We start from the raw sequence: 21240 nt of genomic DNA, 5'->3' as shown, positions 1-21240 counted from the left end.
CGCTTGAAAAACCTTTATTTTTAAGAGTGTATATGGCATAACATACTTTTATTTTAGTACAAAACATTCTGGTTATTGTTTAGGAATATGGCAGAAAGGGTTTTGCCTTTTCACTGTGTTAGTGATTTTATTATTATTAGATGTGCAATTACCTATTTCGCATCAAAATATAATTTTAATTAAGTAGAATAATTAAAGAATGGAATGTAGATATTACTGTGGATTTTGTTTAAATTGTCACGTTTAGTGTTTAAAACGCGTTAATTCTAATCAAGTACTTGTGCAAATTGTGCACTATTGTTAAAATAAATTATTTTTATTATTTTATATTTTTATTATTATAGACTCTTATTTGGTGGGCTATGTGTATTTTGTCAGCTCTAAAATTATCTCTACAAAAATAAAACTCTAAAAGTAACATCTAAATTATTTATAGCTATTCAACCAATTTATTTAACCTATTTTGGTTATTAGCCTAACCATAGCGTAAAGAAAAGGCTAACTTTGAGGCTATTTATTTTATGCTGACAGGTCAGATTCGACGGGCACTGGCTGTCGCTGTCTATACTTCATACCTCTGAGAGAAAGAGCAAAATGTGATTGGGTGTTGCAATTCTCCCACGCCTTTAAAAGTCAACGCCCACCTTTGATATCTGCGACCAGTCACTCTTTGACGATTCCACAGCCGCGTCTCTTTGGTTCAGTCGAGTAGGCGGAGCCTCGACTTCGCGATTTCCATTGGCCGAAGGCATCCAATGACAGACCAAGCCACACCCTCTTTTGATTACTTTTAAACATATGCGTATTTATGCAGAATATTCATTAAGGAACAAATCTGACTGGTCTACGTCCACTGTTCTCTCACCAATAGAGAATCAGCATCGTTGTCCTACTGTCATTCGATCTCGAGAAGACAGAAACGACTCGACAAATGCAAAACACAAAACGTTTATTAGTTTTTAGTGACATTTCTGTGCATAATTATTTACTGAAACAATGGTTTAAAAATAACAACACAGTTTATTTTAGTAGAAAATAAAATATATTCTGGTTTTATGGAAATATTACTTATTTTGTATCACCAAAACAATATACTTTTTTTAACCTTTTAAATGCTATTACTTTCCATATTTCTGAACTAGAGTACACATAGCGTTTAGTTGTGACTTGTCAGACAATTATTATTATTATAGTGGGCTTTATTATAATATTAATTCCTTATTCTAACTCATTTCATAATATTGCCTTTTTTATAGCACAATATATTTAGTTATATATAGACCTAGTGTAACAACTTTTTGACAAAGCAAAATAAAAATACAAAAAGACTAAAACAAGTTCAGACAATCAAGTTTAAATGACAGGCCATGCTAAAAGAAAACACGACCGTACCTTCTCCAATAAGAACAGCAGTACATCAATATTTGCAGAGGTTAAAACAAATTATAATTGCTTTAAAGCAGCTTTGGAAATAGACATGTATTTGGGTATTGGCTGATATTTGGTTCAGAACCCAGTGAGCAGATATTCCTCTTCATATCAAACAATTAAAAAAACACAAATGACCTAATTTACTCTTTGACAAAAATATAAATATTTCAGCACTAAACATGAGATGCACCTGCCCATGTGCACTACTTCAATAATTAATTAAATTACAACTCATTATAAAAAAAAAAAAAAAAAAGAATTTCTCTTGCAGTAATTTACAGATTCCTTCAGATCATGGAAAATGTTATTTCAGAATTGACCACTTGATCTGATCCTTTGCTGACTGTAACACCTGAAAAGAAAAAAAAAATTATTAGGATAATCCCAAAAAAGAAGCATTACTCCACATATGCAATTCAATGAGTTGTTAGTTTGTTAATATTATTTTTGGATGTATTTCATATTTTTTTGCATACACTACCATTCAAACGTTTTCGAACAGTAAGATTTTTAATGTTTTTTTAAGGCTCTTGTGCTTACTAAGCCTAAATTTATTTAATCCAAAATACAGCAAAAATAGTAACATTTTGAAATATTTTTACTATTTAAAATAACAGATATCTATTCTAATATATATTTTTTTCTGTGATCAAAGCTGAATTTTCAGCTCTATTACTCCAGTCTTCAGTGTCACATGATCCTTCAGAAGTCATTCTAATATGCTGATTTGCTTTTCAAAATCTTTTTTTTTATTAGCATTATTACCAATGTTTAAAACAGCTGAGTACATTTTTTAGGATTCTTTGATAAATAGAATGATCCAAGGAAATTAATACTTTTATTTTGCAAGGATGCTTTAAATTGTTACAAAAGATTTCTATTTCAGATAAACGTTGTTCTTCTAAGCTTTCATCTAAGGAACCTAAAAAATTCTACTCAGCTGTTTTCAACAAAATAATAATAATAATAATAAATGTAATAATAATAATAAATGTTTTATATATATATATATATATATATATATATATATATATATATATATATATATATATAGAAAATCAGAATATTAGAATGAATTCTGAAGGATCACGTGACTGGAGTAATAATGCTAAAATTCAGCTTTGAAATCACATGAACAAAATTATATTTAAAAATATATTCAAATAGACAACCATTATTTTAAATAGTACAAATATTTAACAATTCCGTCAAATAAATGCAGGCTTGGTGAGCAGAAGAGACTTCTTTAAAAAGCAATAAAATCTTTATTAAAAAAAAAAACTTTTGACTGGTAGTGTATATTGTGAGGAATAATACTAAATAGGTCCCACACTGAAGCAATGCAATATAGTTGTAAAATACTATTTTTAAATATTTTTCATTTTTATTTCTCATATTTTATAGCTTGTAGCTAAAGGAAACTATTATGAAACTTAATTGGCTTTGCACAATATCAGACTCAATACTGTAATATATCTGAATGTTTAAAACATAAAACAATAATAATAATTAAAAAATGGTTTTGTGAACGTTAAAGGAACATTCCATTTTAGACGTTTTCAAACACTATGGGAATGTTACTTTTGAATATTATCTGAAACAAGAACCAAAATGTTTCTGAAAGAAATCATAAATAGTGTATAAACAATGTTTTGTGCTAGCATTAAGAACATAACTAAAGTCTAGATAACTTTGAACGAACGTTACGGGAAGAACAATTGGCTGAGTTTACACTAGTGCGTTTTCGTTTTAAAACGCATAACTTTGGCTACGTCTACATTATTCCGGATACATTTGAAAACGGAGTTTTCGTTTTAAAACGCTCTCAGTCCACACTAGCGTTTCCCAAAAGTTTCTCATCCAACTGAAACGTACAAAAATGTCAAATTCGCCTTACTGCGCATGCGTAAAGCCTCCAAAATTATACAGAGGTAACAAGTTTTCACGCAGGTCGGGTAGTGTCACAAACACATTACATTGTTAGTTTTATAACAACATTATTATATATTATTTTGATATATTATTTTATATTTTATAAACTGCCGTAAATTGTTTAGTCGTACTTCAGACAGGAAGTAGAAAACAAATAAATAAAAAAAATAAAGTAAATGTAAAAATCGATAACACAGTAATTAACACATGTTTTAAAGCTTGTATTATATTTATTATTAAATTTGTAAAGAAAAACCTGCGTTTCTGCACATGCGCAGTGCAAATCGTGTAAAGGTACGGATCGAGTAGTGACATGCCCATAGATGTGTATTAGTAGATTCATCATTCAACCGCTCCAAACACGTAGACGCGCCCTCCATCTAAATAATAGGGAATCTACCTATATCTATGGTTGTACCTGCATGAATGGTCATGCGACTTAAGTTTTCGGTTGTGTGGTATAGACGGAGATCGTTTCTGAAACGCAAAGAAAACGCTAGTGTAGACGAGGATCGTTTTCATTTTAAAGTGTCGTTTTAAAAAACGCACTAGTGTAAACGAGGCCTCGAGAAAATCTTGCCATAATGTTCTGAGAACGAGAAACTCCTCAACCTTACTACAAAGTTTTATATTATGGCCACAAGGGGGCATCTGAAGACTATAATATTACACTCTTGAGTTTCTAAAGCAGGGGTGCCCGAACTCGGTCCTGGAGGGCTGGTGTCTCTGTTATCACTCTGATATAATGTTTAAAAATGTATCCAAAAGGCTGAACAACATTTTAGGAGATTTTTTACTTTACTTATATATATATATATATATATATATATATATATATACACACACACACACACACACACACACACACACACACACACACACACACACAACAGCACATATGTGTGAGTGTTCTTGCACTTACATTAGAGGTGAGAGCCAGTTTTTCAGTGATATGCTGTTAAGGTTAGAGTTAGTAGCAGAGGTTAGAGCGAGACTAAAATCAGTGCAGGCGTTAATGAAGGTAAGACAGAAACTTTTCACACCTTTTAACAAGTTTTGAGCTTTAAAAATGTTTCATGACAGTGATGTTAAAAGGTGGGAAAATGCATCATTGCAGTGTTTGAAATGTATGATGTACATTCAGTACCTGTGCCACACTCTGTTCTGATAGTGGGCTGTCTTCTGCCTGTAAAATAAGCAACAATTCAAAATCAAGAACAATTACGATTCAAATAAGAACCAATATAAACCACAACCAACCAAGCATTACATATCGTGCAAGATGTTTCAAATTGTCAAAGGGAATGTTAAATGTTAAAGGTTAAACAACACACCTCAACTCAATTGCTACTAATGTTGGGTGTAGGGGAAATGCACAGAGAACATCTGGAGTGATAACAGACCGAATGATCAGCACATTTCTGCCTAATTTGAGATCAATGACATTTGTTAATGATGCCAGCTTGCCCAGTTATCTGAAGAGTTAGTTTGTCCCTTATAGGATCTTTTAACAGCCTTGATAATGGATCTTAAACATTTTCTGTTGTCAACTATGCAAATGTTTTGTAAACATTGTAAGTATTAATTTTGGATAAGGTTATTATGTGCATATTGGCTTTTTTTAAGTCATCAGTTGATGTAATGATATTATATTAATGTCCTTATTGGTTGATCAGTACGCTAGAATAAAAAAAATAAATCTGAAAGATCTAAGATGAAAACTACTACTGATATATATATATATATATATATATATATATATATTTAATTTTCTAATAAATTTAAAATAATTAAAAAAAATAAATCCATATTGGTTGACCACTGTAATGCAGCATGACCATCACTAATAGTCTTTAAAAAAGTAAAACAAAATCTCAAACATCTAAGATGAAGACTACTACTGATAAAAAAAAAATATGTAAAATTTTCTAATAAATTTAAAATAATTTTAAAAAGTAAAAAAAAAAAAAACAATCCATATTGGTTGACCACTGTAATGCAGCATGACCATCACTAATAGTCTTAAAAAAAAGTTAAAAAAAAAAAAAACTCAAACATCTAAGATGAAAACTACTACTGACAAAAAAATAAATGAAATAAAATGCAGAATTTTCTAATAAATGAAAAATAATACAGAAAAGTTCATCATTAAAAGTCTTTAAAAAGTCACAAAAAAATCTAAAAGATCTAAGATGAAAACTACTACTAATACTACTGATAAAAATATTATGTACATTTTTTAAATTAATATTAATAAATTAAACTAAATGCATATTGGTTGACCAATGTAATGCAGCAGGACCATCACTAAAAGTCTTTTTTTTTTATCACAAAAAAGTCTAACAGACCAAAGATAAAAATACTACTGATGAAAAAAATGATCTGTAAAAAATGTTAATAATTTAAAAAAAATAAATAAATGCATATGGTCCACCACTGTAATACAGCCGGGCCATCACTAAAAGTCTTTCAAAAAAAGTCACAAAAAAAAGCTAAAATATCCAAGATAAAAAAACTACTACCACTACTGATAAAAATATGTAAAATCTTCTAATTAAAAAAAAAGTAAACAAAAAAAATCCATATTGGTTGACCACTATAATGCAGCAGGACCATCACTAAAACGTCTTTTAAAAAAAGTCAAAACAACAAAAAAATTCTAAAAGATCTAAGATGAAAGCTGCTACTATTACTGATAAAAAAAATATGTAAAATATTCTAATAATAAAAAAAAAAAAAAATGTTTTACCACTAATGCAGATTAGATCTTAATTCAACTATCTAATTGAATTTATGTTGTACTTTCATTTTAAAATATTATTTGAAGTTGATAATTTATTTTATGGGTGAACCTTAGTGGGACAACATGCTAAAGCAGGACCATCACTAAAATTGAACAAACTGAGTTTAAAAAGATCACAAAATAAAATGTATACGTTGCAATTTTACTACTAATAAAAATAATACATAAAATGTATTAACGCTTCAAATAATAAAAAACAAAAAAAGTTTTACAAATGCATTAAAATCTATATTGGCTGACCACTGCACTAGAGTGTAAAAAAACATATAAAAGATGACAAATGATACAATTTGCCCCAGCTAATACAATTCTATTCAAGGATAATACCTTGCCAATTTTTGTGCTAATAAGAAAAATACAAAAAGTGATTTAATTACAAAATATGTAACAATAATTATAATAATAAAATTCAGTAATGTATTTAAATCTTATTTGAATTGAAACATTTTTTGTGGATCTTAGTAGGACAACGTCTTCCCTCCATTGCACTGGAGTGAACAATAAAACTCATAACAGCATAAATCAGAAGCGTGGACTGAGGTCAGCCATGCTGAAATCATGCCCGGTCATTGATTAAGTGAGTTTATGTGAGCGTAACTCAAAGATGTGACTCAGTGTCTCCCACTCCGCAGCGAAAGGTTTATGGTCAGATGTCAGCACCACGTTTTCTTAATATTGATCGTCTACCTGGCTTACAGCTGTTTTTCTCACACACACGCTTGTGCATGCCATGCGGTTACCTGCCCACTCTCTCACCCTCGTCCCTCTCTCTTCCCCGTCTCTATCCGGAGGGAGAGAGAGAGGGAAGGGGGTTGAAGGAGAGCTACAGTAGCTGCCGTCTCTCTCCTTGGCCCTCCATGTTACCAGTGATGTAATCAATAAGGACGAAGCCATACGCTTGCTCCGACATACACTGACAGGGCAAGAGACGGGATATTTAGTCTGTGTGCGTCTATTTATGCCAAAGGGACACATTAATTATAGAACACTGGAATGGAATCTTCTGCTTATCCGCTTTTAACATTCTACACTTTCAAAAATTTAAACCACAAACTGGAGAAAAAGAAAAGGCGACTTCCTGTCGAGCTGAAATGATGTGCTGAGGTAATTATAAAGACAGGAAGCCGTGATTCTGGATAAAAAAATACAACAAAACAAGCAAGCTAGAAATTCTGCTGACTTGCAGTACTGTTGTCACATCTGAAAACTGTCTGGGGTTTAATAACAAGCTGTCAAAGCAGAACCCCTAAATACGGAAAAACAAGCACTATCAGTTCATTACACAATGATATTTGCTCTTCTGTACAGTCTCTTACCTTGTAGTTGACTTTTTCAATCACCTGTTGGGGATCACTTTCCAGGATCACCCTGCAAATCAGTTGAACAACAGCATATGAGTACAGAAAGTAATGAATTTATATAATAAAATTGTTGCAATTGACATTTGTGAAATGAAAACAACCATCATGACAAACACTCAGTAAGTCTAGTTAGGGAGTATAGAGAATTTGAACAAAAATATAAAGCAGCACTAGTGTTCATTTTGACAGGCATTTTTGATTTAGTCTTTATCTTGAGACAAAAATGCTTAATAGTCTCAGTCACATTTTAGTCATTTGAGTCTTTCATAGTTTTAGTCGACGAAAAGTCATTGCATTTTTATCAACTTTTAGTCATTACTTTTAGTCAAACTGCAGTAACCAACATTTGCTTTAGTAGCTATATTATAGTCTTCTAGACTGGAAAAAATCCAGACCCTAATCTATTAAGATTAAGGGTCTGGCATCGAGCAATGAAAAGGGCCTAACTCGAGGGGCAGCACCAAGCATGCATTTGAAACTCTCACTGCACGCAATTGGATAACGCCACGACCAATCACAACAATACATGGTGTGAACTGATAGATTAAACTCTTGCCGTATCCAGTCGGCAAAACAGCAGAAAGTCCTTCTTGCAAAGGAAAGATTCGAGCGCGGTTTTCTGTTCCTCTTTTATATGAAAGCCAAGTCTAACTCGTTCATTGTAGCGGCCAAAGCCGTTTCAAACAACTGGTGTTCTTCTGTAGCCATCTTTCAATGTTTACTAAATGATTCCGGAATCCAGACGTCGCAGTGCTGTCATCATCAGCTTAGCTCGCCTCTGGTCCGCCTACATCAGATACACCAATTTGATTGGTTCCCAGAACTGCTTACGTAATGCAGTAACGTGCATCATTGCTCGATGCCAGAGTGTCTTGCAGAGACAATTCAAATTGTGCTCTCGCGAGACCTCTGGATTTCCAGGGTAATACTCTTCAATAAGGCTGTTCGATTCTGAAATTTTTGGAATCTAGTCTGATTCAGATTCCTGTTTCAGGAATCGGTAGGATTCAATTCCAAGAATCGATTTCTAAATGTTGGTTTAGATTCTTTTTGATTCTTGTTTTTTAGATTGAATGAACCTAATCTCGTAGAAGTTCGTAGAACGTATCCTTCTCATAATATGAAGCTTTATTTGTAAAAAATGACGATAAATAAATTATAATTTAGTCTGCTTTGCCTGTGAAATTAGTCATAGCCCACAGCTCAGCAGGGACATGCATTAATCGCATGAATTAAACAAGACAAAAATAAATGTGCACAGTTCAGCTTAATGATAAAGTTTACTTTGTATGTTTTGCACAAACTTAAACTGTGGCCAAAAGTTTTGAGAATGACACAAATATTAGTTTTCACAAAGTTTGCTGCTCAACTGCTTTTAGATCTTTGTTTCAGTTGTTTCTGTGATTTACTGAAATATAATTACAAGCACTTCATACGTTTCAAAGGCTTTTATCGACAATTACATGACATTTATGCAAAGAGTCAGTATTTGCAGTGTTGGGCCTTCTTTTTCAGGACCTCTGCAATTGGACTGGGCATGCTCTCAATCAACTTCTGGGCCAAATCCTGACTGATAGCAACCCATTCTTTCATAATCACTTCTTGGAGTTTGTCAGAATTAGTGGGTTTTTGTTTGTCCACCCGCCTCTTGAGGATTGACCACAAGTTCTCAATGGGATTAAGATCTGGGGAGTTTCCAGGCCATGGACCCAAAATTTCAACGTTTTAGTCCCCGAGCCACTTAGTTATCACTTTTGCCGTATGGCACGGTGCTCCATCGTGCTGGAAAATGCATTGTTCTTCACCAAACTGTTGTTGGATTGTTGGAAGAAGTTGCTGTTGGAGGGTGTTTTGGTACCATTCTTTATTCATGGCTGTGTTTTTGGGCAAAATTGTGAGTGAGCCCACTCCCTTGGATGAGAAGCAACCCCACACATGAATGGTCTCAGGATGCTTTACTGTTGGCATGACACAGGACTGATGGTAGCGCTCACCTTTTCTTCTCTGGACAAGCCTTTTTCCAGATGCCCCAAACAATCGGAAAGAGGCTTCATCCAGGCCATCTTCCAAAAGTCTTGGCCTCACTGTGCGTGCAGATGCGCTCACACCTGCCTGCTGCCATTCCTGAGCAAGCTCTGCACTGGTGGCCCTCCGATCCAGCAGCTGAATCCTCTTTAGGAGACCATCCTGGCGCTTGCTGGACTTTCTTGGACACCCTGAAGCCTTCTTAACAAGAATTGAACCTCTTTCCTTGAAGTTCTTGATGATCCTATAAATTGTTGATTTAGGTGCAATCTTAGTAGCTACAATATCCTTGCCTGTGAAGCCATTTTTATGCAACACAATGATGGCTGCACGCGTTTCTTTGCAGGTCACCATGGTTAACAATGGAAGAACAATGATTTCAAGCATCACCCTCCTTTTAACATGTCAAGTCTGAAATTCTAACCCAATCAGCCTGACATAATGATCTCCAGCCTTGTGCTCGTCAACATTCTCAAGAGTTAACAAGACGATTACTGAAATGATCTCAGCAGGTCCTTTAATGACAGCAATGAAATGCAGTGGAAAGTTTTTTTCGGGATTAAGTTAATTTTCATGGAAAAGAAGGACTATGCAACTCATCTGATCACTCTTCATAACATTCTGGAGTATATGCAAATTGCTATTATAAAAACTTAAGCAGCAACTTTTCCAATTTCCAATATTTATGTAATTCTCAAAACTTTTGGCCACGACTGTACATTGAAACAAAATAACCAGAAAATTAACAATAACACTGACAGAGCTTGTGTGGTTTATCTGTCAATCAGCTGCGCTCTCGGCCACTGATCTATGCTAGTGGCATTTTCTTTTAGAATTATCATTGGCTGATAGAAATGTTTTAAAAATAGTAGGCCCTTTTTAGATGAAAATAAGATCAAGACCCTCAATCACATCATGATCAATTCTGTTGAGCAATGCCCAAAATTGGGGACTACATAAGCCAGTTCCACTGTAAAATAACCTCTGAATTGTTTTTTAACTGGTTCATCAAACTCATATATCCGAAAGAACCTTTTCGTGGAAACGAATCAGACTTCTAATCACTTTTAGCAAGCATGAGGGAGGCGAATGGTAGGCTAATAAAAATATAAAAAATGAAAATTAACGAACGAAATTAACACTGAGTAGCACAACTGTTTTCAACATTAATAACAATAAGTAATGTATTTTTCACTGTATGAGAACATGTCGTGTGGCGTGAGAGCATACACAGCAACAGTAATGAAGGGGATAGGTCTGTGTGAAGGATCAATTGTGTTTTACTTACCCTCCATCGATGATTTCATCCACCACTAAGAACACTCCATCCATATTATCCAGCAGAGTCCTTTTCTCCACATTCTTCCTGTTGGAGAAGAACCAGACATCTGAGCACACAAGTGTTCTTCTGTGACATCCTGTGCTGCACTTCACCAGTTTCTACAGTTACCAAAAGAGGCTTAACGCCAATAATTCGGGGAATTCTAACATAAATTAGTCTATAGGCAGCTAGAACTGCATATGGTTTGAAAAGAAATTAAGGCTTTTGAGGAAAACATTCCAGGATTTTTCTCCATATTTTGGACTTCAATGGGGATCAACAAGATAAAGGTCCAAATTGCACTTTCAAAGTGCTCTACACAATCCCATTCGAGGAATAAGGGTCTTATTTAGCGAAACGATTGGTAATTTTCTTTAAAAAATTAACATTTCTATACTTTTTAACCACAATTGCTCATCTTGCATTAGCTCTGCATCCACAGCTTCACGCATTACGTAGTCAAGTTGGAAAGGACAAGTCTTTTTCCCTACCTTACCTTTTTGAACCAGAGTGCACTGTCGAAGAACTAACCACGTTTGACCTTACCAGCGTGATTATGTCATGCGTGAAGTCAGGGGCGCCGCTAAGGAGGGGAAAGTTAGGACAATTCTAAGGGCCCATGCCCTTTAGGGGCCCCCAGATATCTGCTTTGGTGTGGTGGGGGGGGCCCAACCTCATATTTTGTCATAGGGCCCAAAATTGCGAGTGGCGCCCCTGCGTGAAGTCATAGACGCACATCGCAGAGCTAGTGCAAGATGAACATTTGTGAGTAAAAGTATAAACATTTTGATTTTATTTTTAGAAAATGATTGTTAGATAAGCCCCTTATTTATCGGCTGGGATCATGTAGAGCCCTTTGAAGCGCGACTGAAACTGCAATTTGGACCTTCAACCTGTTGATCCCCATTGAAGTCCACTATGTGGAGAAAAATCCTGGAATGTTTTCCCTAATTTCTTTATGACTGAAGAAAGCTGAATGTTTAGCACCATTACTCCAGTCTTCAGTGTAACAAGATCCTTCAGAAATTATTCTAATATGCTGATTTGGTACACAAGAAACTTCTCTGATTATTAGTATTTTTGTGGAAACTGTGCTATGTTTTACATTTTATTTAGAATTCTTTGATGAAGAAAGAAACACATGAATTATTTAGCATCATTTGTAACATTATAATTGTCTTTATTGTCATTTTTGAGCAATTTATTGTGTCCTTGCTGAATAAATCCCACTGAACCCAAACTTTTGAACATTATAACAGTATATAGCACGAACTTACCTCAACATCTGACTGAGAGACTCAAACAAGCAGTTCAACACTGCCATCAGCATGAGCTGAGATCAGACAAATACAGGAAAAGAGAGAGAGACAAAAAAGGAAACGGGATGAAACACAGCTGACGTTTTGTTGTACCTGCATCCTCTTAGACAAAAAAAGTCACCTAGATGTCAAATAGTGTTTAAAACTGACCAGCTCTCCGTAACAGTCAAAAAAAAATGCTGTTACTTACAAGTTAAATAACAAGATTGTAGAGTATGGACAGCACTTCAGCCAATCACAGGCCATCTCATCTTCATACAGGACTCACCTCATTCTCCTGAGCGCTGCCAACCACATAGAAAAACAAGTCTATGCTGCTCTTGTAGACTATCGTCATTCCCTCTAAGAAAGCAATTTCATCTGTGCACACAGAAAAAAACCACAAGATTTACCATTTATTTGTACATGATAATGAGTATAGTCAGATACACAGACATTTTATACTTGTTGGTATAGAGGTGTCTTAATATTTATATTTAAATAATATTTTGCTGAATGTGTTGACTGGTTTAGGTCTGTCATGGATAAACAAATAAGACACTAAAACCACCAGTATGTTAATGAGTGATTCGCTAAATTATTCATTCAAACGATTTGTTCAAATTATTCATTCATTCATTCAAAATTCAAGAGCCAAACACAGCAGTGTTGCTCTGAGATGCACACATGTTTTCCTTCAGCTTAGTTCGGAACTATTTTCACTGGCAAAATAAATATAAATGCTAAAATATATACAATATTTGCGATCACACACACATGCTGATATCTGGGAAAACAACCCTCCCTTGCTTGTCTGATATTAATTCATATCTTACAAAAAAGACCTGTTTTTGTTTGCTTTTTGCAAAGAGATTGACATAATCAATAATATCAGCTCACACACTGTTAAAACTACAATTATGATATTGTCATAGACAATAGATATTGCACACCCATACTTTTAAGCAAGTCTTTGTCAAGTCATTTTCATCAAAGTTCACTTTTCTAGTTTATTTAGTTATCCAATGGTCAATGGAGTGAGAGCACAGAGATGGAAATGCTTCAAAGTAATATACATCACTAAAAATACAACCAAAACCAACAATTTATGGGTTATTTGGCAACCCAGCACTGGTTATATATTGGACACATGCTGGGTTATTTTGACGCAGCTTGTTGGGTTTTATAGATTTGCTGGGCTGTTTTTTTTTTTGTGACATAGTGCTGGGTCAGTCAACCTAGTGAAAGCTTTTCATTTAAAAATAAAAATGCACTCTAAAATCTGTTTCATATAGGACAAGAGCAGTAGCTATACAACATTTTTTATTCAACATCAAGCCAGTCTTTTACAATCATAAAATCTTCAAAAACATTCAGTAAAGGCTTTAGGATATGACAGGAGCAGCAAGAGCACCCAATAAGAAGGTTAGTGGGCTGTTCCAGTTCATTGAATGACTTATATTCATGACTTTTCTTATATTCGCGTTTGAAGAGTTACATAAAAAAACAGCTTTACCTCGTGCCATCTTGTCTGTCCGACATTTAAGTTTCAAACCGTCAAAACACAATGGCGGCATGGCGCACCTGATCAATAGCGTTTTTGTTGTAGTCAGTGAAGCGCACTTTAAATATGTTACATATAACAGTGAAATCGCGTCGTGTTTGAACAGTAGAGAGTAGAGTAGAGTAGAGTACAGTCGTTTGGCGGGAGGTGAAACTTCTATGGTGGCGCGGCACGTAGTTCGCTTTGAGTGTAGATCCGGTTAATACTGCGTTTGTAGCAGTCTAGCGTAACAAAAAAGGAAAAATGTGAGACTCCAGATGATTTCCTTTTTATAGAGTGATATTTCGATAGGGATACAGAGTAATATAAAGTTAAACCTTAATTTAATTCAGGAAGTTTCCCGTTAGTCAAGTTTTCTCTCAGAACAGAACACCTCCGTTGACAAATGTATCCAGTTTTACCCGGTTTGGCACGGACTACTCAACATTGCGTTACACAGACCCAGCACTGGGTAGGTATTGTGAGGGGGTTCATCATTTGTTTTGACTGTAAAAATGATCCAGCGGCTGAGTTACAGAAAAACTACCCAACACCTGGGTAAAATATATTAAAAATAACCCAATAAAATGACCCAACAAACTGAACCCAGCATTTAGGTAAAAAAAAAATAATAACCCAGCATTTTTAGAATGCAAAAAACTACCCAGCACCTGGGTAAAAATATCAAAAATAACCCAATAAAATGACCCAACAGGCTAAACCCAGCATTTGGGTTAAAAAAATAACTCAACATTTTTTAGAGTGTAGGCAAACTGATCCCAGATCAGTGTTTTACCTTGAGACGTTGTGTTAAAAGAACTGAGTGTCTGATTACTAAAAGTTTCATGTGAAGCAAAACGAATGCAGGTCAGAAGCTATTTCTGGCTCTTTTCACCTGTGTTTGATGGATGTCTGTCTGGAGAATAGAAGAAAACTCCAAGAAATTTAAACAGAGCAGACAGTTTCACCTTTCTCCAGGTTCACCTTTAAGACACAAATACAGGTGTGTATTTTGACCATGTTAAAACAGTGAACACCTAAACAGGTGAAAGGATCAGGGTGGTTTTGTTGTCCTGGTGTCATACTCCTTCACCCCACGGGGCAAGTGACAGAAACACGTACGAACTCTAGAACAGGTTCTCCACCCAGTTTTTCAGTAATCTGACCTGCAAACCCCAGAGGAAGCTTGCAAATGCAAGTTCTAGTGATCAAGGACCACTGTAAACTAGAAACTTGATCAGGGACTGATCTGGGACGCTTATTATTTTACTTCGAGAGCAGTTCTAGTCCTAATCGGCACAATTAAAATCTCTAAACTTCCTTGTTTTTACTATGAAACATCTGAAGAGCTTGGAACATAAAGCAGCCGATCAGGTCTACTCACTACAAGCAACACATCTGGCACTAAATTGATCTAATAATTGAGCTAATAAACAATAAACTTACTGTCAGCTTTATGTGTTTTGTTGAAGACGTTCTTTTCAAAATTCTTCTGCTCTTTCATGGAGGGGTAGAGGTCTGGATCATAGTACTGAAATTGCACAGGAATCATTTGTTATAGTACATAAATATGTATTCATAAAGCTTAACTCATATTTCCACGTTCATGTCTGCACATGTTTGTGTGGGGTTTTTTTTCTTTCATAAAAGTTCATCTCCAACCCTGTTGAACAAACCTGTCTGTAATTGATTTAATTTATTTAAATGTCTTTTTTAATTCCAGATTTTCTGGTGAAAAAAGTGTTTAATAAGTGCTGGAACTAAACCCTGCCAGAATTTAGATTTTTAGGAGCATGATTTTGCACCGAAATGTATTTTCTCTAATAGGAAAAAGCCATACAGTTTCACAGAACTGAATTTAAAATAAGCAAAATATACAAAAAAATATTAAAACAATGTTATTCTTTGAGAATAAGTTCCTTTATATCTCTTTCAATCGAATTTAATTTGATTCTATCTCTGTTCTCTTTGATATTTTACTGAATGGCTAATATGCCAACAGTGTGAAAATGACCCAAATGTCTAAAGTCAGATAATTTTCCATCTTCAATGACAAGAAAGAATATTTTAGAAAGAATCTGCGGACCTTTGAAAGCAGTCTGTTTCCATCGTTGTCTAAGATGAAGACGGCCTTCACAGTGTAGAGCGATGGTTCCTGGTTGAAAATAAATCAACGTTATTTTGAAACACTCAACATTGCATTTTATTTAATTATTTTATATCTCAGATGTCATAAACACACCCTTGAAATAATACTGCCACATGCCTACAGACATGAAAATACTATAAAAAGAGAAAGTCTAGTCAGAAGTGGTTGTCTGTTGGCTCTCACTCGACTGGGTCCGTCCGGGCCAAAGTTCTGTCATGCACTGACTACCACTGATTTAAAGTCTGAGTGTATCACAGAACTTGAGCCAGGCGAACAAAAGGAGAAAACTATCATCTGATCATCTGGTTGGAATAGAAGATGATCCTGTCTCGGTGTGTGGACCTTCAGGGCTCAACAATGAAACTTTGCCCTCTGTAAATTATAAGATCTATTTCAAGGTAAGACCTTGCACTGCAAAACCACCTATTAAAAATGTTACCAGTGACCCTTTAACTTACATAAACTTGTATATATAACAATGAAGTATGCAGCATATCGCCATCCATTGATTAATTAATGGGTTCCATTTGAGTTCCTTAAAGGATAACTATTGCCAAAATGCAACCTGGGCTGTTTTTTTTTATGTAAACGAGACAAACTTACATCTAAAAGCATAATTACGACAAACGAGCCGTTTTTGAGATTGACCATTTCGTTTTGTGGTCAATGGCTGGTGAATGGAAGTACTAAGGGCATAAATTTGAGCGCATCAAAATCGATATTTTTACAACACTAAGAAGCTCGACACACCATGACACTTTGCTCGAAGTATCGCCTGGGTCTCTACACATGAACTCGAGCATTGAGAACACTGTTTGTGTACACAGTTTACTAAAAAGAAAGTTTTTGAACAACACACTTTCACTGTTTGAGTTTCCGCTCGCAGCCGTCTTGCCAGTCAAGAAGTGTCGATCTCCGAATGCGAATGAATGGACTCCATAGGACGAAATATTAGGCTTATATAAGGCTCTTTTTACAACTAGAAGGTTAATATTGTTTTTCACTTGCGACAAAACAACGAATTAGGCCGTGTTCACACTTGCCGTCCTTTTTCAAACTGCCAGCGTCTGTTTTACATTCTAATCCTATGGAGTAAACAGTCTTTTCAAAAAAGCCCTAGTGCTTTTTTTAAACGCCACCGCCGGCGTCTTTTTTTGCAGCTCAGAGCGTCTTTTTAAGTTGAAAAAAATTGAACTTTTTTTAAGAAAACGCCCTACGTCAAGCGCTTTTTTGACAGCTGACCAATGACAAGCGAGTAGCGGGACCTATCGTTTCCATAACAACAAAAAGAACAAGAAAAAACGGAGAAGTTGCCGGTAGATAAACTTATCGTACTAGTTTCGGAGCACAAGGAGTTGTATGATATGAGTAAACAACTCTACCGTAATATACATCACAAAGAGGCTCTTTCTCGACATTTCTTCACCACACAGCACTACGCTACTGTTGCAGCTGTTGTTATAGCAACAAAAGACGCACTCGGCTGCTTTTTGTAACAGAACGCTGCCAGCTTTATTTTTACAAAAAAAAACGCCCTAGTCAACTTTTTCTTGTGAAAAAAGACGCCAAGTGTGAACACGGCCTTAGCCGTGCATTTATATGGAAATATGCTTTAGGAGCTATCCATCCTCGCATTCGGAGATCGACACTTCTTGACTGGCAAAGACGGCCGCGAGCGGAAACTTAAACAGTGAAAGCGAGTTGTTCAAAACCTCTTTTTAGTAAACTCTGTGTACACAAACAGTGTTCTCAATGCTCGAGTTCATGTGTAGAGACCCAGGCGATACTTCCAGCAAAGTTTCATGGTGTGTCGAGCTTCTTAGTGTTGTAAAAATATCGATTTTGATGCGCTCAAAGTTATGCCCCTAGTACTCCCATTCATCGGCCATTGACCACAAAACGAAATCACGGTCAATCTCAAAAACGGCTCGTTTGTCGTAATTATGCTGTTAGATATAAGTTTGTCTCGTTTACAGTAAAAAAAAAAAAAAAAAACAGCCCAGGTTGCATTTTGGCAATAGTTATCCTTTAAGATTATATGTAAACAATGCAAAGCCTACAAATACAAATACAAAAATATATTCAGTATTCAGCTTGAGATGACAATACATTGTATTAAAATGTAAAAAAGCATAATTTAAAAAATATAAAAGTAATTATTCGTCTTATGTAAGGTTTAAAATTCTACATACAAAAAGCACTTCTTTCATAGTTTAACGCCGTCAAACAGACGTCCTACTATTTTCTACAGCTACAGTATTAATCATTTGCAGTTAAAACCGATGTTGTCTAAATAGGTCAACTCATAAGATTATTAAAATATCCATGGCAAGCAATATCCCTGATCTTCTCCAAGTATCCACCTGTGGAATCAATCACGCGCACCATACAGACAGTGCGCGCTCCGCTCCGGCAGAGACGCGTCGAGGACGTGGCATCCACGTCCCACTTTGAAAACCCACATCTTCCACGACTAGACGGAAAAAACTTTCAGAACAAACTGAACACTGAGTAGAAACTGAACATAGGCAAATATGTAGTGCGCAAGAATGGAAAACACACTACATTCGCATTGTGCACTACAATCCGTTCATAATCGGAAAAATTATGTTATGGCTTGGTCCCATAAATTTTGGTTCGCTCGCAAAGAGAAACCGGATCGGTTTCTGGCAACAACAATTACGTTTTAGCGAGAAAAAAATGCATGTACGAGTGTTTATAATACAACCCAACACATATTTCTAGTAGTTCACAACTGTAGAGTTTCTTAAAATATTGTTCCAACTTAGCACGCTAAGCCTTAGAATAATATAAAGAGAAAATAGTTCCTGTCGAAAACACATTTCTTCATAGATTCAAAGACAAAAACTGCGCACAAGCTACCAAAGCCAGCCGATTTACTATTTTAGCGTTTACACTAAGTAAAAGAATTAAAAAGCTGCGAATAAATGGCACGCATATCTTACCAGAGCCGCGGAGTCCATGGTGGTAGCACAGTGTTGACGTGGACAGCTTTGAGCTGTCATTACAGTAGCGCTCCTAAAACCCTCTGACTCACAGGGGGCGTGTCTGCAACTACAGCCCTCAAGCCGCCATGTTGGCTCAAACTCATCATAGCGTTTTGCTTGAGCAGCGCTACAGCGCAGGAGCCACAATGGCAGCTTCTATTGTACGCTCTGCTGCTCACTTGAATGTTTCTTGAGAATGAAATGTTGGGCGTCATTTTGTTTGCTCTAATGAGTAAGTCGTTTTCAAGTTTCATTACGCGTGACTGACTCCATACTGAAGTGAACAAACAGGATATGCAATGAATAGATAATGAACGGCTGCTGTAAGCAAATGAATTATGTAACGTCACCCCTACTAGCGCGACAGGGGGCAGCAAAGCTAAAAAGGTTCAGGGATCAGGGGGTGAAGCTTACTTACACACAGCTTACTGTAATACACATTAAATTGTAACATAATAGTAATAATAATAATAATAATATTAATCTGCAAATCCTTTTTCTCCTTTCGCCTTAAAGAGATAGTTTACCCCAAAGTAAACATGACTATTCATATTGAGCATGATGTTTTTGTTTACATGGTGGTCAAGGATATGCAGAGTGAATGTGGGCAGACACACCCATCATTTTTAAAAGTCTCAGTTTTAGTCCATTTACATTGAAGCCCTGTTTACACTAGTCAGTCCCTCCAGGATTTCACGATTTTTTTTTGTGATTTTTGCGATGAAAATTATAAATTTTGTGGTGGCAAGTCCTAGAAATTTGCGAAAAATTTTGCGATTTATTTAATTATTTAATTTATTTATTTATTTATTTTATTAATAATTAGGACATCACATTTACCATATTAGGTATTATGTTAGAGGCTCAATTATCATACATAACACAAATCAAACATAAAATTTGTTTATTCTGATACATTTGAACTTTTAAAATAACCTATGGGCAATATTCTTATGTGACCTTAGTAAACATTAACAGCAGGTGTAGAAATTTATACTGTACATAGCCTACTTCATTTCAGTCGCATCTCAGGTACTCTTTACATTTTGGTAGCCCAAAAATTAATTGAACTAGCCCAAATAAAAAAGCTTTTTAATTTTTTTTTTTAAATATAGAAATTCAAACAGGAGTCTAAATGTCAATCAAATATGTTTTCAATACACAAATATAAACAAATATCAAGGAAGAAATTTTATTTCACTCTTTAGTGTATCTGCAGAATTTTTAAATATCAATTTAAAGCAATGTATGATCCTTTTTAAGAGCTGCACAAGTAAAATGAACAGAATGGGTGGGGTTGGACAATGTAAGGTAGAATTTTAGGTCATAAAATGACATGATTTATAATTCAGATACAGATTCACACAAAAACAATATCTTATACAATGGCATTTCAGCCTTTATACCATTAAAAGGGATAAATAAAGTATATAATTTATCATATTTATTTAAAACATAAATATTACTGTCTTAATTGTTTAGATTTTTTAGAAGGCACATTAAAAACCCTATGTGTTTGCTGCATAAAAATAAACAGCTGAAAAATGTATTGGAAAAAATTCTAAAAAATTAAAATTAAAATTCTGTCACAAGGGGGCGCTTTAGGAGCGCTGAAATATTATCGTTTCCCTAGTAACGGCTGTATACAAATCAGCTTTAACGCTGTTTTATCAGCATGAAAGGAAAATGCCAACGACACGTTTCTGAGGACAGTCGGTTCTACTCAGATACATTCATTTAAAGACATCAGTGCTGCGTTTTGACTTTGAAATGTGCAGGGCTCATATTTATTCAATGACATCATTGCCTTTAGATTCGTCTTTCCGTCCCTAGCTGACTTTTAAAATTATAATTAAGACTTTTCTTATACTATTTAACAAATTAAAAACTTTTATGGCGTTCCATTTGCAACAACAGAAGCCCTCTACTTTACGATAGCGGGTCGGCAGGCCAGTGAAACATTTTGGTAGCTCGACTGAAAAACACAAAAGCCCACGGGACATCGATCTTGCAAGCCCTGCAGACAGACAGCTCACAGACATCACGTGAGCAGCGTCTTTATCAACATGATATATATATATATATATATATTAAAATCTTTTTATTATTGAAATATTTGAATAACCATTTTTTGCGATTATTTTGCGGTTAAATGACAAATTATGCAGGATCGCAAAAAGATGCGACATTTTGTTGATTTTGCATTAAATTCAGCGATCGCAGAATCGCGAAAAACTGGAGGGACTGACTAGTGTGCTTTAGTTTTAAAATGTAAACGATACTTGTCTACACTGCCAGAGTTTCAGAAACTCTGTCCACGGTACACAACTGAAAAGGCATGTTACATGACTATTCTTAATGAGCATGAT

General features: G+C 35.1%; 1 protein-coding gene across 3 annotated transcripts; it reads right to left on the bottom strand.

Moving 5' to 3' along the window:
* Positions 1-932: 932 nt before the first annotated feature.
* copz2 (COPI coat complex subunit zeta 2) lies at positions 933-18919 on the bottom strand. Of its 3 annotated transcripts, none has more exons than XR_012353713.1 (10): positions 18830-18919; positions 15801-15869; positions 15161-15245; positions 12461-12552; positions 12151-12206; positions 10841-10918; positions 7483-7534; positions 6907-7079; positions 4511-4549; positions 933-1783 (listed from the first exon to the last, which is right to left on the bottom strand). XR_012353713.1 is itself a non-coding variant. In XM_073833509.1 (10 exons), the coding sequence occupies exons 1-10, from the start codon at positions 18887-18889 to the stop codon at positions 1736-1738; spliced, it is 612 nt and encodes a 203-aa protein (XP_073689610.1). In that variant the 5' UTR covers positions 18890-18918; the 3' UTR covers positions 933-1735. The 3 variants fall into 3 exon arrangements, 2 of the variants coding, with proteins under 2 accessions (XP_073689610.1, XP_073689611.1); XM_073833509.1 differs by lacking the exon at positions 6907-7079 and adding an exon at positions 4286-4318 and having other exon boundaries at positions 18830-18918; XM_073833510.1 differs by lacking the exon at positions 6907-7079 and having other exon boundaries at positions 18830-18918.
* Positions 18920-21240: the final 2321 nt, after the last annotated feature.

Source organism: Garra rufa, chromosome 1 (assembly GCF_049309525.1).
Source record: "Garra rufa chromosome 1, GarRuf1.0, whole genome shotgun sequence".
NCBI classification, from domain to species: Eukaryota; Metazoa; Chordata; class Actinopteri; order Cypriniformes; family Cyprinidae; genus Garra; species Garra rufa.
The sequence above is the reverse complement of the archived record's forward strand: the minus strand, read 5'-3'. Positions and strand labels throughout refer to the sequence as shown.

Bases quoted from the DNA above. Each gene is read 5' to 3' on its own strand.
- copz2 (XM_073833509.1), bottom strand. From the start codon at position 18,889: ATGACAGCTCAAAGCTGTCCACGTCAACACTGTGCTACCACCATGGAC. The intron at 4,319-4,510 runs GTACTGAATGTA...TAACCTTAACAG, and splicing joins CAGAACAGAGTGTGGCACAG to CATATCACTGAAAAACTGGC. The intron at 1,784-4,285 runs GTAAGTGCAAGA...TTTTCTTTTCAG, and splicing joins AACTGGCTCTCACCTCTAAT to GTGTTACAGTCAGCAAAGGA.